The following is a 20133-nucleotide window of genomic DNA, read 5'->3' on the forward strand; positions in this document are numbered from 1 at the left end:
CTGAACAACTCTTTCCCATCCCGTTTTCCACCATGGAACATCTCTGTATTCATCAGCACCAGTCCACCTCACCCCAATAAAAAATATGAAGGCAAAGTTTAGACTTTCCAGAGTGCTCTAGTGGCCATTTTGATATGAGGAGAATGGTTTGTCAATTTGATAGAGAGCAGCAGTGACAGTAGACAGGAGGGAACGAGACCTAGCATACTTACTGTTTGAGAGAAAAGGGACATTTAAATTCTACCCCAACTCAGCCCGGGAATGAACACGGCCCTTCTGATGACACCCATTCCCACACAAGAATACCACTTCTCTCTGTTGGGATGTACCAAATTTGACGAAGTTATGTGTCAAAATTCAGAACATTCTCCGAAAATTCGGTACAATTGGCAGAAATGGTTATAGCAACTATATGTGGAAAATGTATAGTCACATTTAGTTTTGCGGGTGAACAATCATTAAGTTTTCTCTATGGTAAACTGTGTAGCGACCTGTTCACACCTTTGATGGAGGTTTCATTCTAAGCCTTCAGTGCAGATTAGGACAGATTTGATCAATCTATTTTTTTCCCCATTAAAACAATGGATTCACATAATCCTAGATACAATGGAATTAGCTGCATCGTATTGAAAAATCCTACCTGCCAAAGTCAAATCTTGCAGATCCATGACATGTGAAGACATCCATACAAAGTTTACATTGTTATAAGTGCAAAAAGTTCTACTTACCATAGCCAAGGTTTATACCAATTATTACGAGGACGCCACAATGAATAATTACAATTACTTTAATTATGAATGGACTTTTGCAATGTATCTCTACATAGTTATATACTAAATATATTTAATTGTAGCTCTGTATCCAAGCTTTGAGGGCTAGCATTACACAGTGCTTGGCAAGTACATTTAGCAAATATGCCGTGAAAGTCTGTAATCACATAAGTCTGGGATCCCTCTAAATGTGTTGTAGCCATTCCATTTAGCACATCTTCATCTCTGATGCCTGAACTGATAACTATGATTTTCATGCATAGTATAAAAGTATACCGTACTGAAATTTGCAATTGGAAAAAAAATCAGAGACATTGACTGGATGGACATTTGCATTCATGTAGGGCACATGTTTAAAGAAGGGTCTAAATGGTCCCAAGAAATGTAATGCCCATATGTAGTGTGAAGTTTGCATTTCTCATTTTTGCCCAGGACAATTTTTTTTATAGTATGCTTTTTTTGTTTTTGCTGTTGTCTTCTTATTTAGTTTTTTTCTTCTACAGTTTGTTAACGTACTTATGATTGACTTCAAAAGAACTTCATGAATGGTTACTAGACTTGTAAATTGCTTATATATAGGGGAACTTATCACGGCAGGTGAACTTCAAGGTTGTTGTTTTTTTAAATCACTTTATATATCTATCATGATGATGACAAACCTGTCATTAGGTTCATGCTGCCTGAACTGTGGGCAGCATGAAACATACATGGGAGTTACTTGTCAATCAACTGGAGTGTGGCAAGGAGAAGCTGGCTGGGGACTATAGAGAGAGACCGGACTTGTCCGGTGCCACCCCAACTTCTCCCTAGAACACTCCAGTTGATTGACAGGTAGCTCGTGTGTACATAGGGAGAAATGTGTTAATCAACTGGAGCATGGTGGACAGAGTTTGGCCCAGGCACGCACTGGACAAGCCTCATCTCCTCCTATGGTTCCCGGCTTTTCAAACTATGGTTTTCTCAGGATTTCAGAATGAAACATACCTGGCTTCAATTGTGCAGCCAGACACTATTTTATGCAGGTCATGGTTCTTGCAGCATGAATCTAATGACAGGTTCCTCTTTATCATGCCTTCACAGGTGTACTGCTGTTGCACGCAAACCTCTGGCTCAACGTCCGATTACTTGTTTAATCATGTGTCATACATCATGCACTGATTTAGTCTCCATGTCGAACATGTCAGGTGCTTTCTCTTCACGCCTGCGCACAGTTTGAACCACGCATGCACTTTGAGCATATGTGCTTCAGCCTGCCCTTAAAGATGATGTTACTTATGACAACACATGTACCAGTGTGGAAGCCCAATTGAGGAGAATTGTATGCATCACCTATGGCTTTGATACGTCACTGGAAAATGGGACTGAGCATCACAAGACTTGTGAGGGTAAAATTAATAGTAGTAGAGATAAGCAAAAAAATGTGTATTTCCTTGCTCTGGCTTCCACTCCAGCTCAACCAGGGCAGTGGGAACACCTTCAGCTGGTATACGAATGCCAGAATAATGGCCTCACAACGTCATGACGCGATGTACACCATGACAACACTTGAGGACTCGGAACTAGCTTTCCACAGCATTATGATGTTGCCGGAGCCCAGTAATCACAGGAGGCGCCCAATATGCTGGCATTCTAGTGCTGGCCGATGGTCCTGGTCTGGCTGCCACTGAGTAAGAAAGTGGGAACCGGAACAGGTAGTGCAAATCTATTCGCTTATCACGAATTAATAAGGCATAACAAAAATATGTAACACTTATGCTACGTTCACATTTGCGTTGTGCGCCGCAGCGCACAACGCAAACAAAAACGCAGCAAAACGCATGCACAACGCTGCGTTTTGCGCCGCATGCGTCCTTTTTTTAATTGATTTTGGACGCAGCAAAAATGCAACTTGTTGCGTCCTCTGCGCCCGGACGCGGGCGCCGCAGCGACGCATGCGGCGCAAAACGCAAGTGCGACGCATGTCCATGCGCCCCCATGTTAAATATAGGGGCGCATGACGCATGCGGCGCCCGCCGCTAATGTGAACGTAGCATAAGATATAAAACTTAGTCTCGTAAAACCCCCTTAATGTTTGGGAAGTCAGTGATGGTCACGGGGGCTGTATGGTATATATTTGTGGCTTATACTGAAAAATGGCCAAAGTGTGAATGTGCACACGTGTTCTGTCTCATTTCTTTGGTTTTGAGAAACCATGAAGGCCTGAAGCTCCAGGTTATTTTTCATACACTGGAATACCCATAGTTTCTATGCACAACTGTCATTGATTCGGTAAGAAGTTTCTTTTTTGGGGGTGATCTTCCATATGATGGGTTATTTTTCTGTTATCAAGTCACCAACCACATAACATTTTTGCCCCATACTGCCTACTGAACCACCGTAAAGTGCTACCTGAAGTGCCTATGGTTCTGAAGTTTCCATGATGCCTAAGGGGTCTCGCATGTAAAATATTCAGTGTTCACATGGGTGTGTACGTAAATAATCTATATCTTATGCACAGTGCACAGGGAATTTTTCTAGGTTGTATCTTGCAAATACTTTCTTTGCTAATATATCTTCTCAGCTTTGTTAGTTTACAGGGGTTTTCCAGCCTGTATAAATTTATGGGCAAACACTGTATCATACCGAATCCAAACTGTGTCGTGATTCAGTTTCGATTGCCATTTCAAGTTGTCATCACGTAACCCTAAGTGTGCAATCTGTATACTTGTGATCATGCGCCAATTAGCTTCCCATACTTAATCTCTCAATGAAACGGCAAGTAGAGCTGAATCCTAATGGTGTGTGTATTACACATGTTAGGATTTGACATAAAACATTGCACTGGTTGCTGAAAATTAGCCCAAGCCTGGAGAACCCTTTTTGCTGCTCGTGAGAATTACATTAATGGTTGTCTATGAACTGTAGTGTGTTTAACTAGTACTTAGGCAGGTGTTACTAGTGATAAACCAATGGTTCACAGGATGCTTGATAGTGTATGTCATTTTAAACATAAGTTGAAAATGGAACCTATGAAATACTCTGATACTAATGTGAGGTTTTATTTGAGATATACATTTTTATATAAGATCTTGGTAGACTTACGATCATTGCAGACGGGTCCTCCATAGGAGGTCATAGTGCAGTCACATATGAATCCATCCCACTGTTGTAGACATACACCTAGGTTACCACAAGACTCCTCTGAGCATGTGGTGCTGGGACCTACAAGAAAATTAGACAGTGGTAATTTTTTGGAAATATCATCCCCATGCTCTTTCCCGCACCATTTATTACATCTGATATTTATTCACACATTCCTTTTACTTTACATACTGTTAACATATTTAACAACGCTAGTGTTGGGGAAAACCTGACCCACCGTGAACGTTAACTTTGAGTTTGGCCTACATAAAACCTGCCCCTTTTTGACCAGAATACTCAAAAACCGTATATGTGAAGTCAAGATCAGTCACAAGAGAGATTGGCCAGAAACATCGGAAGACTGCTTCTCTCTGGTTGTTTGCCAGCTGGATCTTCTGACATTTCTGACCAAATGGGATGACGGGGCCTGGAAGACAGGATCAGGCTTACAGAAGTAGGAAGATGTAGGGCATGGCCATTCAGGTCTTTCCAACTCCCATAGCAGCTGGATGGTCTGCCTCCATAGGAGTGAAGCCACCAACCCCTTGCCTTGCTAATCTCCTGTTATGTGCACATGCATGATTTATGTTGTTGATATTACTGCTGTACACTATAGCTTGTAAGACCCATTTTTGGAAATCCAATTTCCAACAATTATTTTTTGCATTCACACAATAACCTGTGACGTTTTTGTATTCTGGCACCTGCTAGGATATATTAAACAAGTGCATGAGACAGTCCTGAGAATCTCCGACATCAGAATCCTCTCTTAATGGGGATGCCAGGTCAACTTGTTCACTGCATTGACAAGCACCATTGTGCAGATGTATGACACAATTGTAAGCTTTGTTTGGCAATGCATGTGGTGTGCATGGTAAGCTGGGAGTTAGCCACTGCCAAAATCCTTTACCATAGCTAATGTCCCCTGAGAGCATAATAATCAAGGAGAAATCCTGCTTTAAGTACTCGGGTAGCCGGTAGTCTAGGGTGCATCCACCCGCTTGAGCTCCTACATTCTGGTCCCAATAGAAGGTCTTGGAGTGGGTGCATTGATTGCCACTCCACGCATTCTCTACCCCCGGCACTTGTTGCAGTGGCTAAAGGCATTGTTGGTTGCAAAAGGAGAGCAACGCTGTCATTGCAGGACTCCATGTAATGCCATATTAATGACAGGAGGGCAGGTTAGTAGCTTCTATTTAGTGGAGGAGAAGGCAGCTCCCTGTAGCAATACAGTGCAGATACAGCCTGCTACAGAGTCCCAAGTTGCAGACAGCATAGTTCTACCCTCCTCGTCCTCCACAAGATGTGATGGTTGGTACTGAGAATCCCCTGCACCCCATGCCCCAATGGTGCCACCTTCTGTCCTACGGTCCCAATTCATCTATGGTAATGACCGATATTGTGATAATGCCTCGTGTTTGAGCTCAGGTACCCCACCACCTATTCATCTTAACATTGTTTCGGAGACATTACTGCCAGCCTAGAAGGGGCCACAGGAAGTAATCAGAGTCCAGTGTAGTGGTATTTGGTCTCCTCTGCGGTGGACATTGAAGAGTTTAGGCTACGTTCACATTAGCGTTCTGCGCCGCAGCGACGGGCGCTGCAGCGTCGCCGCATGCGTCATGCGTCCCTATATTTAACATGGGGGCGCATGGACATGCGTTGCACTTGTGTTTTGTGACGCATGCGTCACTGTGGTGCATGCGTCAGGGCGCAGAGGACGCAGCAAGTTGCAGTTTTTTCTGCGCCCAAAACCATGCAAAAATGGACGCATGCGTCACAAAACGCTGCGTTGTGCATGCGTTTACATTTGCGTTGTGCGTTGCGTCGCCGACACTGTGGCGCACAACGCAAATGTGAACGTAGCCTTAAACTGATTTCTGGCAACTAAGGCTGATTTTCCCGCTGGGAGTCCGGCAGGTGGCATAAAGCTCTGTGTCATTTTTGTTGCATTGGTCAATATTGCCTTAATATATACAATTTCTAAAGTTAATACATCCCTTACCGACCCCATCTATTAAAAGAAATCCTGATGTGTTGTGTCTTTTGTTCATCGCATGGGGAATAATGTTGTGCCTTATCTCGGCGGAGTGGGGTCTCAGCAGTCTACCAATCTGACTCTTACTCATATTAGCTAGTTACAATGATTTATGTTCAAAGCAAAAGCCCCGAAACCAAAGAATATTACATCCATTTTTAATGCCAGATTTTCACAGGAATGCGGTATTTAATTAATACTAAATTTAGCATTATTAAGTTTAACAGAAACACAGTAATATTTAATTCTATGTATATTTCCACTCAGATTTGCTTCCATTTTAAGTAATTGTTACGACTAGTAATGAATAATCTATACATTAGCTGTCTACCATGTGTGCAACATTACATGCATTCCTGGCATACATCTTCAAGATATACCAGAAATGTGCAGTCTGTGAGCGGCTCAGGGGTGACATATGCCATTAATTACAGTGCAGTGATTTTTAATTAACCCTTTAAGAAACCTCATATTGTTTTTACAAGAGCCATTAGAGGAACAGTATCATCAGACAATGACCTAATGATTAAATTTGTTTTTTTAATGTTAAATAAAAAGGATTTAAAAACATTTTCTTTTTTTATTTTTGATATTACAATTTATATTTAAGAAAAAAAAAGAAAAGAGAATTATATTAATTTTACCAGTGTGTACTAAGCTCAATACTAGACTCATATGTCCTATTTTCAGCTGCCATATGGACATTGGTGACGACAGACTGATTCATTTGGTGAAATTTACTAAAACCAATATTCTTTTTGCCAGACTAAATAAAAAGCACACGGAGGAAACATTGTCCTAATGTATAAAGAGGCGCACGCCTCTGAATTATCAGGCACAACTCTTACTGTCTCTGTGCCAGAAAATCGAAATGATGCCAACCAAGGATTTGTACTCTAAATTGTGTCGCTTTCTGAACCCATGAATGTCTCTGGACCTTTCTGCTAAACTCAGCCCACTTTTTTTTTTTTAGAAATTGCCTTGAGTGGAGCAAAAAAAAATAAATTGCAAATTATGAAATAATTCTGGTGTGCATGTTTTTTATACTTGAAAAGTGATGGGCAAAAATAAATTCCCCCATTGTCTTCTATAGGAGGGCTTTCTGGAAATGCTCTAATCTGAGTAAGGGTCACTGTGAAGGAGGAGGTGAGCTGTGACATAAATGTTATTGGCGGATCCTGTGTTATCTACTATATATAGAAGGTATATCAGTCATTGTACAGGAGGAGGAGGTGAGCTGTGACATCACCTATTGTGAATGGTGGATCCTGTGTTATCTACTATATATAGAAGGTATATCAGTCATTGTACAGGAGGAGGAGGTGAGCTGTGACATTAGCTATTGTGAATGGTGGATCCTGTGCTATCTAATGTAAATAGATGTGTTATTAGTCATTGTACAGGAGGAGGAGGAGGTGAGCTGTGACATCACCTGTTGTAAATGGTGGATCCTGTGTTATCTACTGTATATAGAGGTGTTATCAGTCATTGTACAGGAGGAGGAGGTGAGCTGTGACATCACCTATTGTGAATGGTGGATCCTGTGTTATCTACTGTCTACAGAGGTGTTTCCTCATTGTAATCCTGTCTGTCTGTCTAGTGTTGGTGCTAGTGGACAGAGTGAAAATTGCAAGACTTCTGAACTGTCTATGATTTCATGTGCTCTGAAAAATAGAGAAATAAATAAAATACTTTTAGAACATTTTTCAACTATGTCATAAGCTGGAGCGCATAATGTCTCTTGCAGTGTGTTGATATTCTAAATTACATTGATGTTGATGCCCTTATCTGTACATTCAGTTGTCTGGAAAAACACTGCGCTTGTCTATTACACAGTATCCGCTGCTGCAGTGTTATCTGCACTAGTCCCCTGTTGAGATCAATCTCATTTTGTATATGTAATCTGATCCTTTCTTCACTAAAACTGTCTGCAGTGTTTGCAGAAATAACCGAGGTCTATATTTTCCTTCGGTTCTTTCATGTGTTCCCTCATTAGAAATCAGTAAGGGTATTCCTGTAACTTCTGTACAAGGCCGGGCTAACAGAAAGCAATAGAAGGCTCCAATTACCTGGATAGCTAGACAATTAATATGAAGCGGGCATAAATTGAAGGAGAAAAAAATGCTGCATTTTTTTTGCTGTAAAATCAGCATCAGTTAGGCTACTTTCACACTAGCGTCGAGCACTGCACGTCGCTATCTGTCGTTTTGCAGAAAAAACGCATCCTGCAAAAGTGCTTGCAGGATGCGTTTTTTCTCCATAGACTAGTATTAGCGACGCAGTGCGACGCTTTGCCACACGTCGCAACCGTCGTGCGACGGTTGCGTCGGTCCGTCGCCACCAAAAAACGTTGCATGCAACGTTTTTTGGTGCGTCGAGAACGCCTTTTCCAACCGCGCATGCGCGGCCGGAACTCCGCCCCCGCCTCCCCGCACCTCACAATGGGGCAGCGGATGCGTTGAAAAACAGCATCCACTGCACCTGTTGTGCGGCGCATACAACGCTAGCGTCGTTGCGTCGGCACATCACACCGCAACGTGCAGCGCACGACGCTAGTGTGAAAGTAGCCTTACCTGCAGACTTGTCACTGATTTTGCTGAGGATTTATTGCAGATTTCACTGATTGGCACAGAGTACACAGGAATCTGCCAATCAGTGGTGTGGGCGGGGTTATACAGAGCTCAGCATTCCGAGAGCTACTACATCTACAAATGTGCAGCTGGCAACACTGAGATCCATAGACAATATGGAGAGGAGTCTTCTGCTCACTGAGCAGACGCTCAATAGGATAGATGAGGGGGGGGGATGGTAGGATGGAGCTGCAGGACAGTGAAGTAGGTAGCTGGGTGACATTCAGAAAGCGGGGTAGAGGGAAGAGTGCCAGGGAGGCTAGTCCTGATCTGACACACCCCAATAAGTTTGCTAAGTTGGCGGATGAGTGGTGTGCCAGTACAGGGGTAGCACTGCTGCAGCCAGGCATGTCCTCTGAAAGCCGGAGGAGTGACTGCTCCAGTAAGGAGGGAAATAGGAGAGCAGTACAGGCCAGACAGGTGCTGGTAGTGGGGGACTCAATTATTAGGGGAACAGATAGGGCAATCTGTCACAAAGACAGGGATCGTCGGACGGTGTGCTGCCTACCTGGCGCTCGAGTCCGACACATCGCTGATCGGGTTGACAGATTACTGGGAGGGGCTGGTGAGGACCCAGCGGTCATGGTGCACATTGGCACAAATTACAAAGTTAGAGGTAGGTGGAAGGTCCTTAAAGATGATTTAAGGGAATTAGGCTGCAAGCTGAAAGCAAGGACCTCCAACGTGGTATTTTCCGAAATACTGCCTGTACCACGTGCCACACCAGAGAGGCAACGGGAGATTAGTGAGGTCAATAAGTGGCTCAAGAATTGGTGTAGGAAGGAGGGGTTTGGGTTCCTGCAGAACTGGGCCGACTTCTCAGTGGGCTACAGGCTCTACGCTAGGGACGGGCTGCACCTCAATGGGGAAGGTGCAGCTGTGCTCGGGGAGAAAATGGCTAGAAGGTTGGAGGAGTGTTTAAACTAGGGATTGGGGGGAGGGTATCCAATTTATAGGAGGGGAAGATAGGGCAGATAGAGACCTGGGCACAAATAAGGAAGTTGGGGGTGGCGGTGGCATGGGGGTGGGGTTAGAACAGTTAATAATTTAGGAAAGAATAGAGGTACAGAGAGGAACATCAAGTGCATGTATACTAATGCCAGAAGCCTCGCCCACAAAATGGACGAATTAGAGTTAATGTTGTTGGAGCATAATTATGACATGGTGGGGATATCTGAAACATGGCTGGATGAGAGCCATGACTGGGCTGTTAACTTGCAGGGCTATAGCCTTTTCAGAAATGACTGTACAGATAAACGAGGGTGTGGGGTGTGTCTGTATGTAAAATCGTCCTTAAAACCCATCCGGCGTGATAATATAGGTGAATTTAATGAAAATGTAGAGTCCCTGTGGGTGGAGATAAGGGGAGGGGGAAAAAATAATAAATTACTGATAGGGGTTTGTTATAAATCTCCAAAAATAATGGAAGCAATGGAGAATATCCTCGTAAAGCAAATAGATGAAGCTGCGACTCAAGGAGAAGTCATGACCGCGTATAGCCAATAACGGATCCCTTCCGTAAGACATCCCCCACCCCAACTACCCTGTTCCCTTTAAAACCATTCCGCTTAACTACCCAAGAAAACACACCACCACGTTAATTTCTTTTAGGATAATTTGGCCACAGCGGCCATTTTATTAACAAACAAATACATAAATAACAACATGTAAACATTGTAAATGTAAAAACCTCGAGGGGAGGGTTCTTGGAGCTAAAAAATCTGGCTCATAATAGGCAGAGAGCCTACCCAAAAATTTAACCAAAAAACACATTTACCCTCAGCCGTAACCACCAGCTCGAGGGCACCATGTAACCCATTTCAGGCAAACCAACCACAAAGCTCCCGAGGTAAACACCCCGTCCAGAGCCCGTAACCAAAAGCCAGATCAACCCTATAAGCATCATCACCAACTCCAAGAACACCACCCCCCGCCAATCCGCCACTGTGACAATGATAACAAAATTCTTTCCCTTTAATGAGTTGAACAGACAAGGAAAATTTTAACACGAAAATAAAAATTAAACCATACCGCAGACCTCAACTAAGATTATGTTTGCCTCGTATTACCACCAAAAAAGGGGAGGGTGGGAGGGACTCACTTCGTCTGTCTCTGACCAACTGATTCCCCTTCCCGCATTTTCCAAGCCCCCCCTTCCCTTTCCACAAAATCCCCGCCCCCATTCCTATTCTACCAATCCTGGGACACCCTTGTTTAATTTTAAAAAGATACTGCACTGCTCCCCATGGCAACGCAGTCATGTGGGGGCTTCCTTTTAGCTGCGCCCATACAGCCCCCCCCTCTTGACCGCGTATAGCCAATAATGGATCCCTTCCGTAAGACATCCCCCACCCCAACTACCCTGTTCCCTTTAAAACCATTCTGCTTAACTACCCAAGAAAACACACCACCACGTTAATTTCTTTTTGGATAATTTGGCCACAGCGGCCATTTTATTAACAAACAAATATATAAATAACAACATGTAAACATTGTAAATGTAAAAACCTCAAGGGGAGGGTTCTTGGAGCTAAAAAATCTGGCTCATAATAGGCAGAGAGCCTACCCAAAAATGTAACCAAAAAACACATATTTACCCTCAGCCGTAACCACCAGCTCGAGGGCACCATGTAACCCATTTCGGGCAAACCAACCACAAAGCTCCCGAGGTAAACACCCCGTCCAGAGCTCGTAACCAAAAGCCAGATCAACCCTATAAGCATCATCACCAACTCCAAGAACCCCACCCCCCGCCACACACGAACAGCCCTGACCACCTCAGGCTTGTGAGTGCCCCACCATCGCCAAAGCTCTTTCTACCCCTTCCTGTAGACCGAGAGCCCATAAATCCATACCTATCTCGTTGAGATGCACTCCATCATCCCTCCAGAAATTCCCGACCCCGGCCTCCAGCTCAAAATATCTAACAGCAATACCCCCGTTCCGAGACACAAAACTCGCCACCGTCCTATTCAATTTCACCCTGGCCCTGTTAATCCCTTTATGGGAACGGGCCTCCCGCCACTTCCGGCGTGGCACAATGTCCGACCACACCGTCAGTATACCAGGAAAAGAAACCAACAGTCCCAACAAATCGAAACGGATATCCCGAATCAGTTCTCTCACTGGTTTCGCCCCAAAATCGTTACCTCCCAGGTGAACCACCAAGATGTCCGGGGGGCGATCCAAACGGGCGGCGCGGGAGAATTCCGACAACAAGCTACGCCACAACATACCACGACGACCCATCCAACGAATGACCACTGCCTCCCGACCAAAACCCAGTTGCCTACCATTCGACCTAGCGTCAGCCCGGAGGGCACCCCAGTACACGAAAGAGTGTCCCACAATCCAAGCCAAGGAGGGGGGCCGACCTGGAAAACATAACCACAATTAACAAACGCCAAAACACACACCCCAGCATTGCCGAATCAATGTCGCACATAAGACAGGTAACGATTAGAACTCCATCTGCCTATTTTCTTAATCACATCCGACCCAAGGCCCAAACCATCGGCCTCGGACGCGGCCCCAATCCGAAAAGAGTGGGAACCGAAATCGGGTTAACCCCCCAATATTCCAAGCCTTTCTTCAAAATAGCTACAAACTGGAAACTTGACAGAAAATCCCCTTCTTGGTGTTGTAACAAAGGGCCTGACCTGACCAGGCACAAACTCCAATATGCTTCCAAACAGTGTTGCGGGCACATCCCGCTACCATCCACCCTTCCTAACACTACTTTCTTTCCCCTGCCCAGTTGGTCCGTCTTTGAACGCCTTATCCAAAAAGCGATACCACCATCCCAAAAAACCACATCTTCTGCCAAAAGACAACCCGACCTGTCCCTGCTCGGGGAAACCAATTCTCCCAAACGCAAAGCACCAAAAAATGCTAAAGAAAAGGCCAACCGAAACAGTACCACCTCGAACTGAGAAGAACAAATGAAAACTAAGGCCTCACCTAACCGCTGCAACATCCCAAAAGAGATGGGCCTACGCTTATCAAAAGTTACATTACCTTTGCGAAAACCCTTCAACGCCTGCCGTATTACAAAGTCCTTTGTAACGTCCCTTAACCCTTGCAGCTGAAAACCGAAAACCAAACCTGCTATAAACTTATTTAACCTAGACACAGACCAACCCCATTCCACCACTTTACCTATCAGGGCCAATAACGCCATTGTCCTATCGCCATCAGACTCAGCTGGGCCACATTGAGCCAACCAACCTTCCCACATGTCCCATGACGCCGTATAATCTAACCAAGTCCTGTGTGACACTGAAGCTTGAATCAGTCGGCCTCCCCTTCCGTAACAACCTGCCACAGATGCAAAGGACATGCCGCTCCTGTCGCCTCCGAATCTGGAGCCAATTCCCGGAAACGGTCCCATTGCAAACGAGACAAAGCGTCAGCTATATTGTTTTGAACGCCTGGCACGTGCACCGCCGAAATCCATGCATTCAACTCTAAGCATCTCAACACCAATTCCCTGACCAGCCTGATTACATGGGGGGAGGAAGAAGATAAGCTGTTAATCACGGACACCACGCTCGAGTTATCACAATGAAAACGTACACGCCGGTCCCTAAAATTGTCGCCCCAAATAAACACCGACACCACAATTGGGAACAGTTCTAACAACGCCAAATTCTTGGTAAGCCCCTTCTTTCGCCAATCTTCAGGCCACACCCCCACACTCCATTTCCCTCCACAATAGGCCCCATAACCAACTCCACCCGCTGCGTCCGTGTAGATCTCGCAGTCAAAGGCATTGAGATCCTCCCGCTGAATAAGCGACCTGCCGTTATAGCTTTCCAAAAAACGTTGCCAAACAAGAAGGTCGTCCTTGTGCTCTCTACCCAAACGGATAAAATGATGGGCTGACCGGACTCCCGCCGTCGCCCTGGACAATCTGCGGCAAAAAATCCTGCCCATCGGCATAATACGGCAAGCAAAATTCAGGCGGCCCAGCAACGACTGCAACTCCTTCAGAGTTGCCTTCCGCAATTTTCCGATCCTGCCCACCTCCTGCTTAAGCAACAGCAACTTATCGTCCGGCAACCTGCACTCCATTTTTTCGGAATCAATGAGAATCCCTAGAAAACTCAAGACCTTGCAGGGGCCGTCCGTATAATCCTGTGCCAAAGGAACACCAAACTGTCCGGCCACCCATTCCATGGTAGCAAGTAGATGACCACACACCGCAGAATCCGGTGGACCAACAAACAAAAAGTCATCCAAGTAGTGAATGACCGAAGGAACAGCCAAAACTTCTCTCACTACCGATTCCAAAAAGGTACTGAAAGTCTCAAACAATGCACAAGAAATCGAACAACCCATAGGCAAACACCTATCCAATTAAAAACCCCCCTCCCACAAACAACCTAACAAAGGAATGCTCTGCGGGTGCACTGGCAAAAGCCTAAAAGCCGACTTGATGTCTGTTTTTGCCAACAAGGCCCCAGGCCCGTACCTGCGCACCCACTGGACAGCCGCATCGAAAGAGGTGTAAACAACGGAGCACAACTCTTCCGCAATCCCATCATTAACCGAGGATCCCTTGGGATAAGACAGGTGCTGAATTAGTCGGAACTTATTCGGCACCACCCCAAGCGGGGAAACAATTACGTCAGCCATAGGCAGCGAACTAAACGGCCCTGCCATTCTTCCCAATTCGACCTCTTTTGCCAATTTAGCCGAAACAACCTCCGAATGCAAACTAGCCGATCTCAAGTTTTTTGTAGAAAAGGGGACAACATGCGTCGGGTGAGGGATCTTAAACACCTCAAGAAAACCATCCCTAATAACCTCCGCCTTTTGATAATCCGGGTATCTATTTAGATAGGGGGCCATCTTTTGAAGCCTCACCAGAGTCTCCCCCTTGACCGCCACCCACGAATGGCTTACCCCGCGATTTCTTGAAACACTTAGCAGCCCCATGTGAGGCCCCGTTGCAATGGGAGCACATGTGTTTAAACTTACAGGTGGCGCCATACTTACACTGGCCGTCGTTAAACTGCCAGCATGTCCCCGTTCTTTCCTTTGCCCCCTGTGACCCCTATCCTCCTCCACCTTGTCCTGACTGCTGATTGCTACCCCCCCTGTTGTGAATTCTGCTTTTGGGCTCCCTCCGGTGGTTGTAGGTGGTAATGCAGTTGCCCCTGAGTTGCAGTCCTGGTCAGGTGTATCTGCTGATTGCAGTTGTGACTGGGGTATTTAGGTGTGCAGGATTCATTAGTCCTTGCCAGTTGTCAATTGTTGTTGGGAGGTGTTGGACCTCTGCTTGGTTCCTCCTGCCTTTCTGCCAAATCAGCAAAGATAAGTGTCTGTTTTTTTTTTCCTGTGGCACATATGCTATGTGCTTCACAATTCAGTGCTATTCTTTGTGTTTTCTTGTCCAGCTTAGATTGTGTCAGTATTTTCTCAGTCTTGTTGGATTCTCTGGAGTGGCAGATATACATTCCATGTCTTTAGTTAGATTGTGGAACTTTTTGTATTATCTGCTGTGGATATTTTTGGAAGGGTTTTAATACTGACCGCCTAGTAATCTGTCCTATCCTTTCCTATTTAGCTAGAGTGGCCTCTTTTGCTAAATCCTGTTTTCTACCTGCGTGTGTCTATTCTTCTCCTACTCACAGTCATTATTCGTGGGGGGCTGCCTATCCTTTGTGGGTCTGCTCTGAGGCAAGGTAGCATTCCTATTTCCATCTATAGGGGTATTTAGTCCTCCGGCTGTGTCGAGGTGTCTAGGGTATGTTAGGCACACCCCATGGCTACTTCTAGTTGCGGTGTTAGTTCAGGATTTGCGGTCAGTACAGGTTCCACCGACTCCAGAGAAGGTTTCATGCGGCTCCAAGGTCACCAGATCATACACCCCCCGCCCCCTTGAAAGGACTGCCCATATCACACCGGGGCCATCACCTTCAACCACAATCCGATGTCGGGGCCTCACCGCTTTGCGCTGCCTGAACTGTTCATCGTATCGCAGCCAAGCCTGGCCCCCGAAGGTATGATGCGCTTCACCAATAGCATCCAAATAACAAAAAAGGCCTGAGCAATTCTCAGGGAATTTCTCCCCTATAACAATTGCCAGAATGGCAAATGCCTGCTGCCAGTTAACGAACGTCTGAGGAATAAGGCGCCAACGCCTCTTTTCTTCCTCCTCCTTTTTGCTATCGTCTTTCTTTCCTTTATCCAAATTAAATTTTTCTAAAGGAAGGAGAGAGAAAATCTCTACGTATTCGTCTTTTCAGATCTTTTCCTTCACCTCCTTCTTCAAATGGGCTCCCAGCGGGCCCTCAAAACACACGTAGACCTCGCCTTTTGCCCTATCGTCTAGCTTAACGGTATCACCCTTCCCCGTTTCTGTTTGCACCGACACCCCAGCCGCTGAAGACGGCGTCCCGCTACCAGAACTCGCAATCTCGCTTGGACCCCCTACTCCACAACCAGCAACCGACACCCAAGCCCCAGCGGGCGACGCTCCCACACTATCCGCAACCCCGCCATCCAATCTCCTCAAAATCTGCGACATACCCGCCAAAAGCTCTCTAACACCCGGAACCTCACCACCACCCCCACCCCGCTCAACTAACCCCGAAACACCCGGTACCGGAAAAAGACTGGACATATACCCACGGGGCTGCGCAGGTGCTGTGTCCCCACCAGCCGTGCTTCCTGAATCCTGCATGATGCTCGTTCCCGGAGTCGTCGCTGCCACTCATCTGCCCCAGGCCCACGCCCCTGGCCTCCACGTCACCAGGGGGGACCGAGACTGGCGAAGGCGACCGTTCCCTCGACCTCCTGCTGGATCTGGATCTGGCAGCTTGCATGGGTCCCCTGTGTGCCGCAGCCGGACTGTCCCCTCTGGACGCCGCTCCCACGGCGCGACCGCGACCCACTCCCTGCCGCAATGATGTCACCGGCCTGGCCGACATCCTGCTCTGCTGTCCTGTCCCAGAGCCAGGTGCACCGTGCGGCTGAGGTCCTGGTGCACCCGCCGCAGTCCTTCCTGGCTCCTGGCTCCTAGATGATGCCACTGCTGCTGGGCACCTCCCTCGCTCTGTCCCTGGTGCCGCCGCCGCCGCTGGAGCAGCTCCCCGGCAGGTATGCGCTGTAGATCCCAGCGCTGCTGCACCCCCGCGCCCACTGCTAGGCCGGACCGGAAGTGCGGCCCTGACATCCTGTGCAGCGCCGGCGTCCTGCCGCGCCTGCACAGCTCTCGCAGCACCTTGTCGCCTCGCGCCGGCAGGGCCACCGGGTGGATTCCTGCTGGAGGGGGGCAGGCAAGGTGGCTGCACTGCGTCCCCCAGCCCCCGCAGGGGCTCCGCGGCCTGCGCCTGCCACGCGGTGTTACGTCGGGGGACAGCCTCTCGGGCGGCCTCGTCCTCCTGGTCCTCCTGCCTTAGCTCCCGCTGTCTTGGCTCCCGCTGTCCTGGCTCCCGCTGCCCCCTAGCAGCCCAGTGAGCTGCTCTTCAAGCCATCCGGCCCTCCTGGATCGTGCCTCACTGCGAAGCTGAGCGACCAAGCTGTCCACGGTGGCCATGGTGAGTAGCTTGTGGCAACAGGTCCACTCACTTCGCCTGTCTCTGACCAACTGATTCCCCTTCCCCCATTTTCCAAGCCCCCCCTTCCCTTTCCACAAAATCCCCGCCCCCATTCCTATTCTACCAATCCCGGGACCCCCTTGTTTAATTTCAAAAAGATACTGCACTGCTCCCCATGGCAACACAGTCATGTGGGGGCTTCCTTTTAGCTGCGCCCATACAGCCCCCCCCCCCTCTTTATTATGGGGGACTTCAACTACCCTGAAATAGATTGGGGAACAGAAACCTGCAGTTCCAGCAAAGGTAATCGGTTTTTGACAACTGTGAGAGACAATTACCTTTCACAACTGGTTCAGGACCCAACAAGAAGGAGGGCACTGCTAGACCTAATATTAACCAACAGGCCAGACCGCATAGCAAATATAAGGGTTGGGGGTCACTTGGGGAATAGTGATCACAAAATAATAAGTTTTCGTGTATCCTTTAATAAGATGTGTAGTAGAGGGGTGACAAGGACACTAAACTTCAGGAGGGCAAATTTCCAACAGATGAGAGATGATCTTGGTGCAATTAACTGGGATGATATCCGGAGACATAAAAATACACAAAGAAAATGGGAGACGTTTATTAGCATCCTGGATAGGACCTGTGCACAGTATATACCGTATGGGAATAAACATACTAGAAATAGGAGGAAACCAATATGGCTAAATAGAGCTGTAAGGGGTGCAATAAGTGACAAAAAGAAAGCATTTAGAGAATTAAAGTAAGTAGGTAGTGATGAGGCATTAAATAAATACAGAAAATTAAATAAATTCTGTAAAAAGCAAATCAAGACAGCAAAAATTGAGACAGAGAGACTCATTGCCAGAGAGAGTAAACATAATCCCAAAATATTCTTTAACTACATAAATAGTAAGAAACTAAAAAATGAAAGTGTTGGCCCCCTTAAAAATAGTCTGGGTGAAATGGTGGATGAGGATGAGGAAAAAGCCAATATGCTAAATGACTTTTTTTCATCAGTATTTACACAAGAAAATCCCATGGCAGACAATATGATCAGAGATAACAAAAATTCCCCATTAAGTGTCACCTGCTTAACCCAGCAGGAAGTACGGCGGCGTCTAAAAATCACTAAAATTGACAAATCTCCGGGCCCGGATGGGATACACCCCCGAGTACTGCAGGAATTAAGTACAGTCATTGATAGACCATTATTTTTAATCTTTAAAGAGTCCATAATAACAGGGTCTGTACCACAGCACTGGCGTATAGCAAATGTGGTGCCAATATTCAAAAAGGGGACAAAAACTGAACTCGGAAATTATAGGCCAGTAAGCTTAACCTCTACTGTGGGTAAAATTCTGGAGGGCTTTCTAAGGGATGCTATACTGGAGTATCTGAAGAGGAATAACCTCATGACCCAGTATCAACAAGGGGTACCCCTTGATAAAGGCATCCGCCGAAACGTACGTCGGGGTGGACGAGGGTGAGGTGCTAATCCAGCCTGACACATCCTTATACTGACCGGTATGTATATTTTGGATCCTCTGATGTGTTAAAGCTCCCTTGTTATTTCTGTGGACACTAAGTCCTTACTATATCAGATGTGGGTATTTTAATACAGGAGACGTAGTAGAGATGATTGTTGCCGGCAAGTAAATGGTTAGTTGTATACCTTAGTCACCTATACTCTGTCCTCATTAATGCATGCTGTTATTTGCACACGGATGACTTCCCCTTGTCATGTTTTCTCTTGGTCTTGTTATTAATAAAGAATTTTGTATATTTATATGAATCGGACTGCTTGCTGCTTTCTTTCTCCGTGCGAAAATATGTGTAAGTGGATTGAGAGCTGGCTCAGGGATAGGAAACAAAGGGTGGTTATTAATGGAGCACACTCGGACTGGGTCGCGGTTAGCAGTGGGATACCACAGGGGTCAGTATTGGGCCCTCTTCTTTTTAACATATTTATTAACCCCTTCACCCCCAAGGGTGGTTTGCACGTTAATGACCGGGCCAATTTTTACAATTCTGACCACTGTCCCTTTATGAGGTTATAACTCTGGAACGCTTCAACGGATCTTGGCGATTCTGACATTGTTTTCTCGTGACATATTGTACTTCATGATAGTGGTAAAATTTATTTGATATTACCTGCGTTTATTTGCAAAAAAAATGGAAATTTGGCGAAAATTTTGAAAATTTTGCAATTTTCCAACTTTGAATTTTTATGCCCTTAAATCACAGAGATATGTCACACAAAATACTTAATAAGTAACATTTCCAACATGTCTACTTTACATCAGCACAATTTTGGAACCAAAATTTTTTTTTGTGACGGAGTTATAAGGGTTAAAAGTTGACCAGCAATTTCTCATTTTTACAACACCATTTTTTTTTAGGGACCACATCTCATTTGAAGTCATTTTGAGGGGTCTATATGATAGAAAATACCCAAGTGTGACACCATTCTAAAAACTGCACCCCTCAAGGTGCTCAAAACCACATTCAAGAAGTTTATTAACCCTTCTGGTGCTTCACAGGAATTTTTGGAATGTTTAAATAAAAATGAACATTTAACTTTTTTTCACAAAAAATTTACTTCAGCTCCAATTTGTTTTATTTTACCAAGGGTAACAGGAGAAAATGGACCCCAAAAGTTGTTGTACAATTTGTCCTGAGTACGCCGATACCCCATATGTGGGGGTAAACCACTGTTTGGGCGCATGACAGAGCTCGGAAGCGAAGGAGCGCCATTTGACTTTTCAATGCAAAATTGACTGGAATTGAGATGGGACGCCATGTTGCGTTTGTGGAGCCCCTGATGTGCCTAAACATTGAAACCCCCCACAAGTGACACCATTTTGGAAAGTAGACCCCCTAAGGAACTTATCTAGAGGTGTGGTGAGCACTTTGACCCACCAAGTGCTTCACAGAAGTTTATAATGCAGAACCGTAAAAATAAAAAATCATATTTTTTCACAAAAATTATCTTTTCACCCCCAATTTTATATTTTCCCAAGGGT

General features: G+C 45.9%; 1 protein-coding gene across 21 annotated transcripts in view; it reads right to left on the reverse strand.

Annotated features, from left to right (window-relative positions):
* NRXN2 (neurexin 2) overlaps nucleotides 1–20133 on the reverse strand; it is an 845479-nt gene that overhangs the window by 333242 nt on the left and 492104 nt on the right. For all 21 annotated transcript variants that reach the window (XM_077287299.1, XM_077287320.1, XM_077287316.1 and 18 more), the window contains one exon: nucleotides 3852–3971. In XM_077287299.1, the coding sequence (XP_077143414.1) occupies nucleotides 3852–3971 (120 nt within the window). The remainder of the gene's footprint in view (nucleotides 1–3851; nucleotides 3972–20133) is intronic.

This window comes from Ranitomeya variabilis, chromosome 2 (assembly GCF_051348905.1).
Source record: "Ranitomeya variabilis isolate aRanVar5 chromosome 2, aRanVar5.hap1, whole genome shotgun sequence".
Lineage (NCBI taxonomy): Eukaryota > Metazoa > Chordata > Amphibia > Anura > Dendrobatidae > Ranitomeya > Ranitomeya variabilis.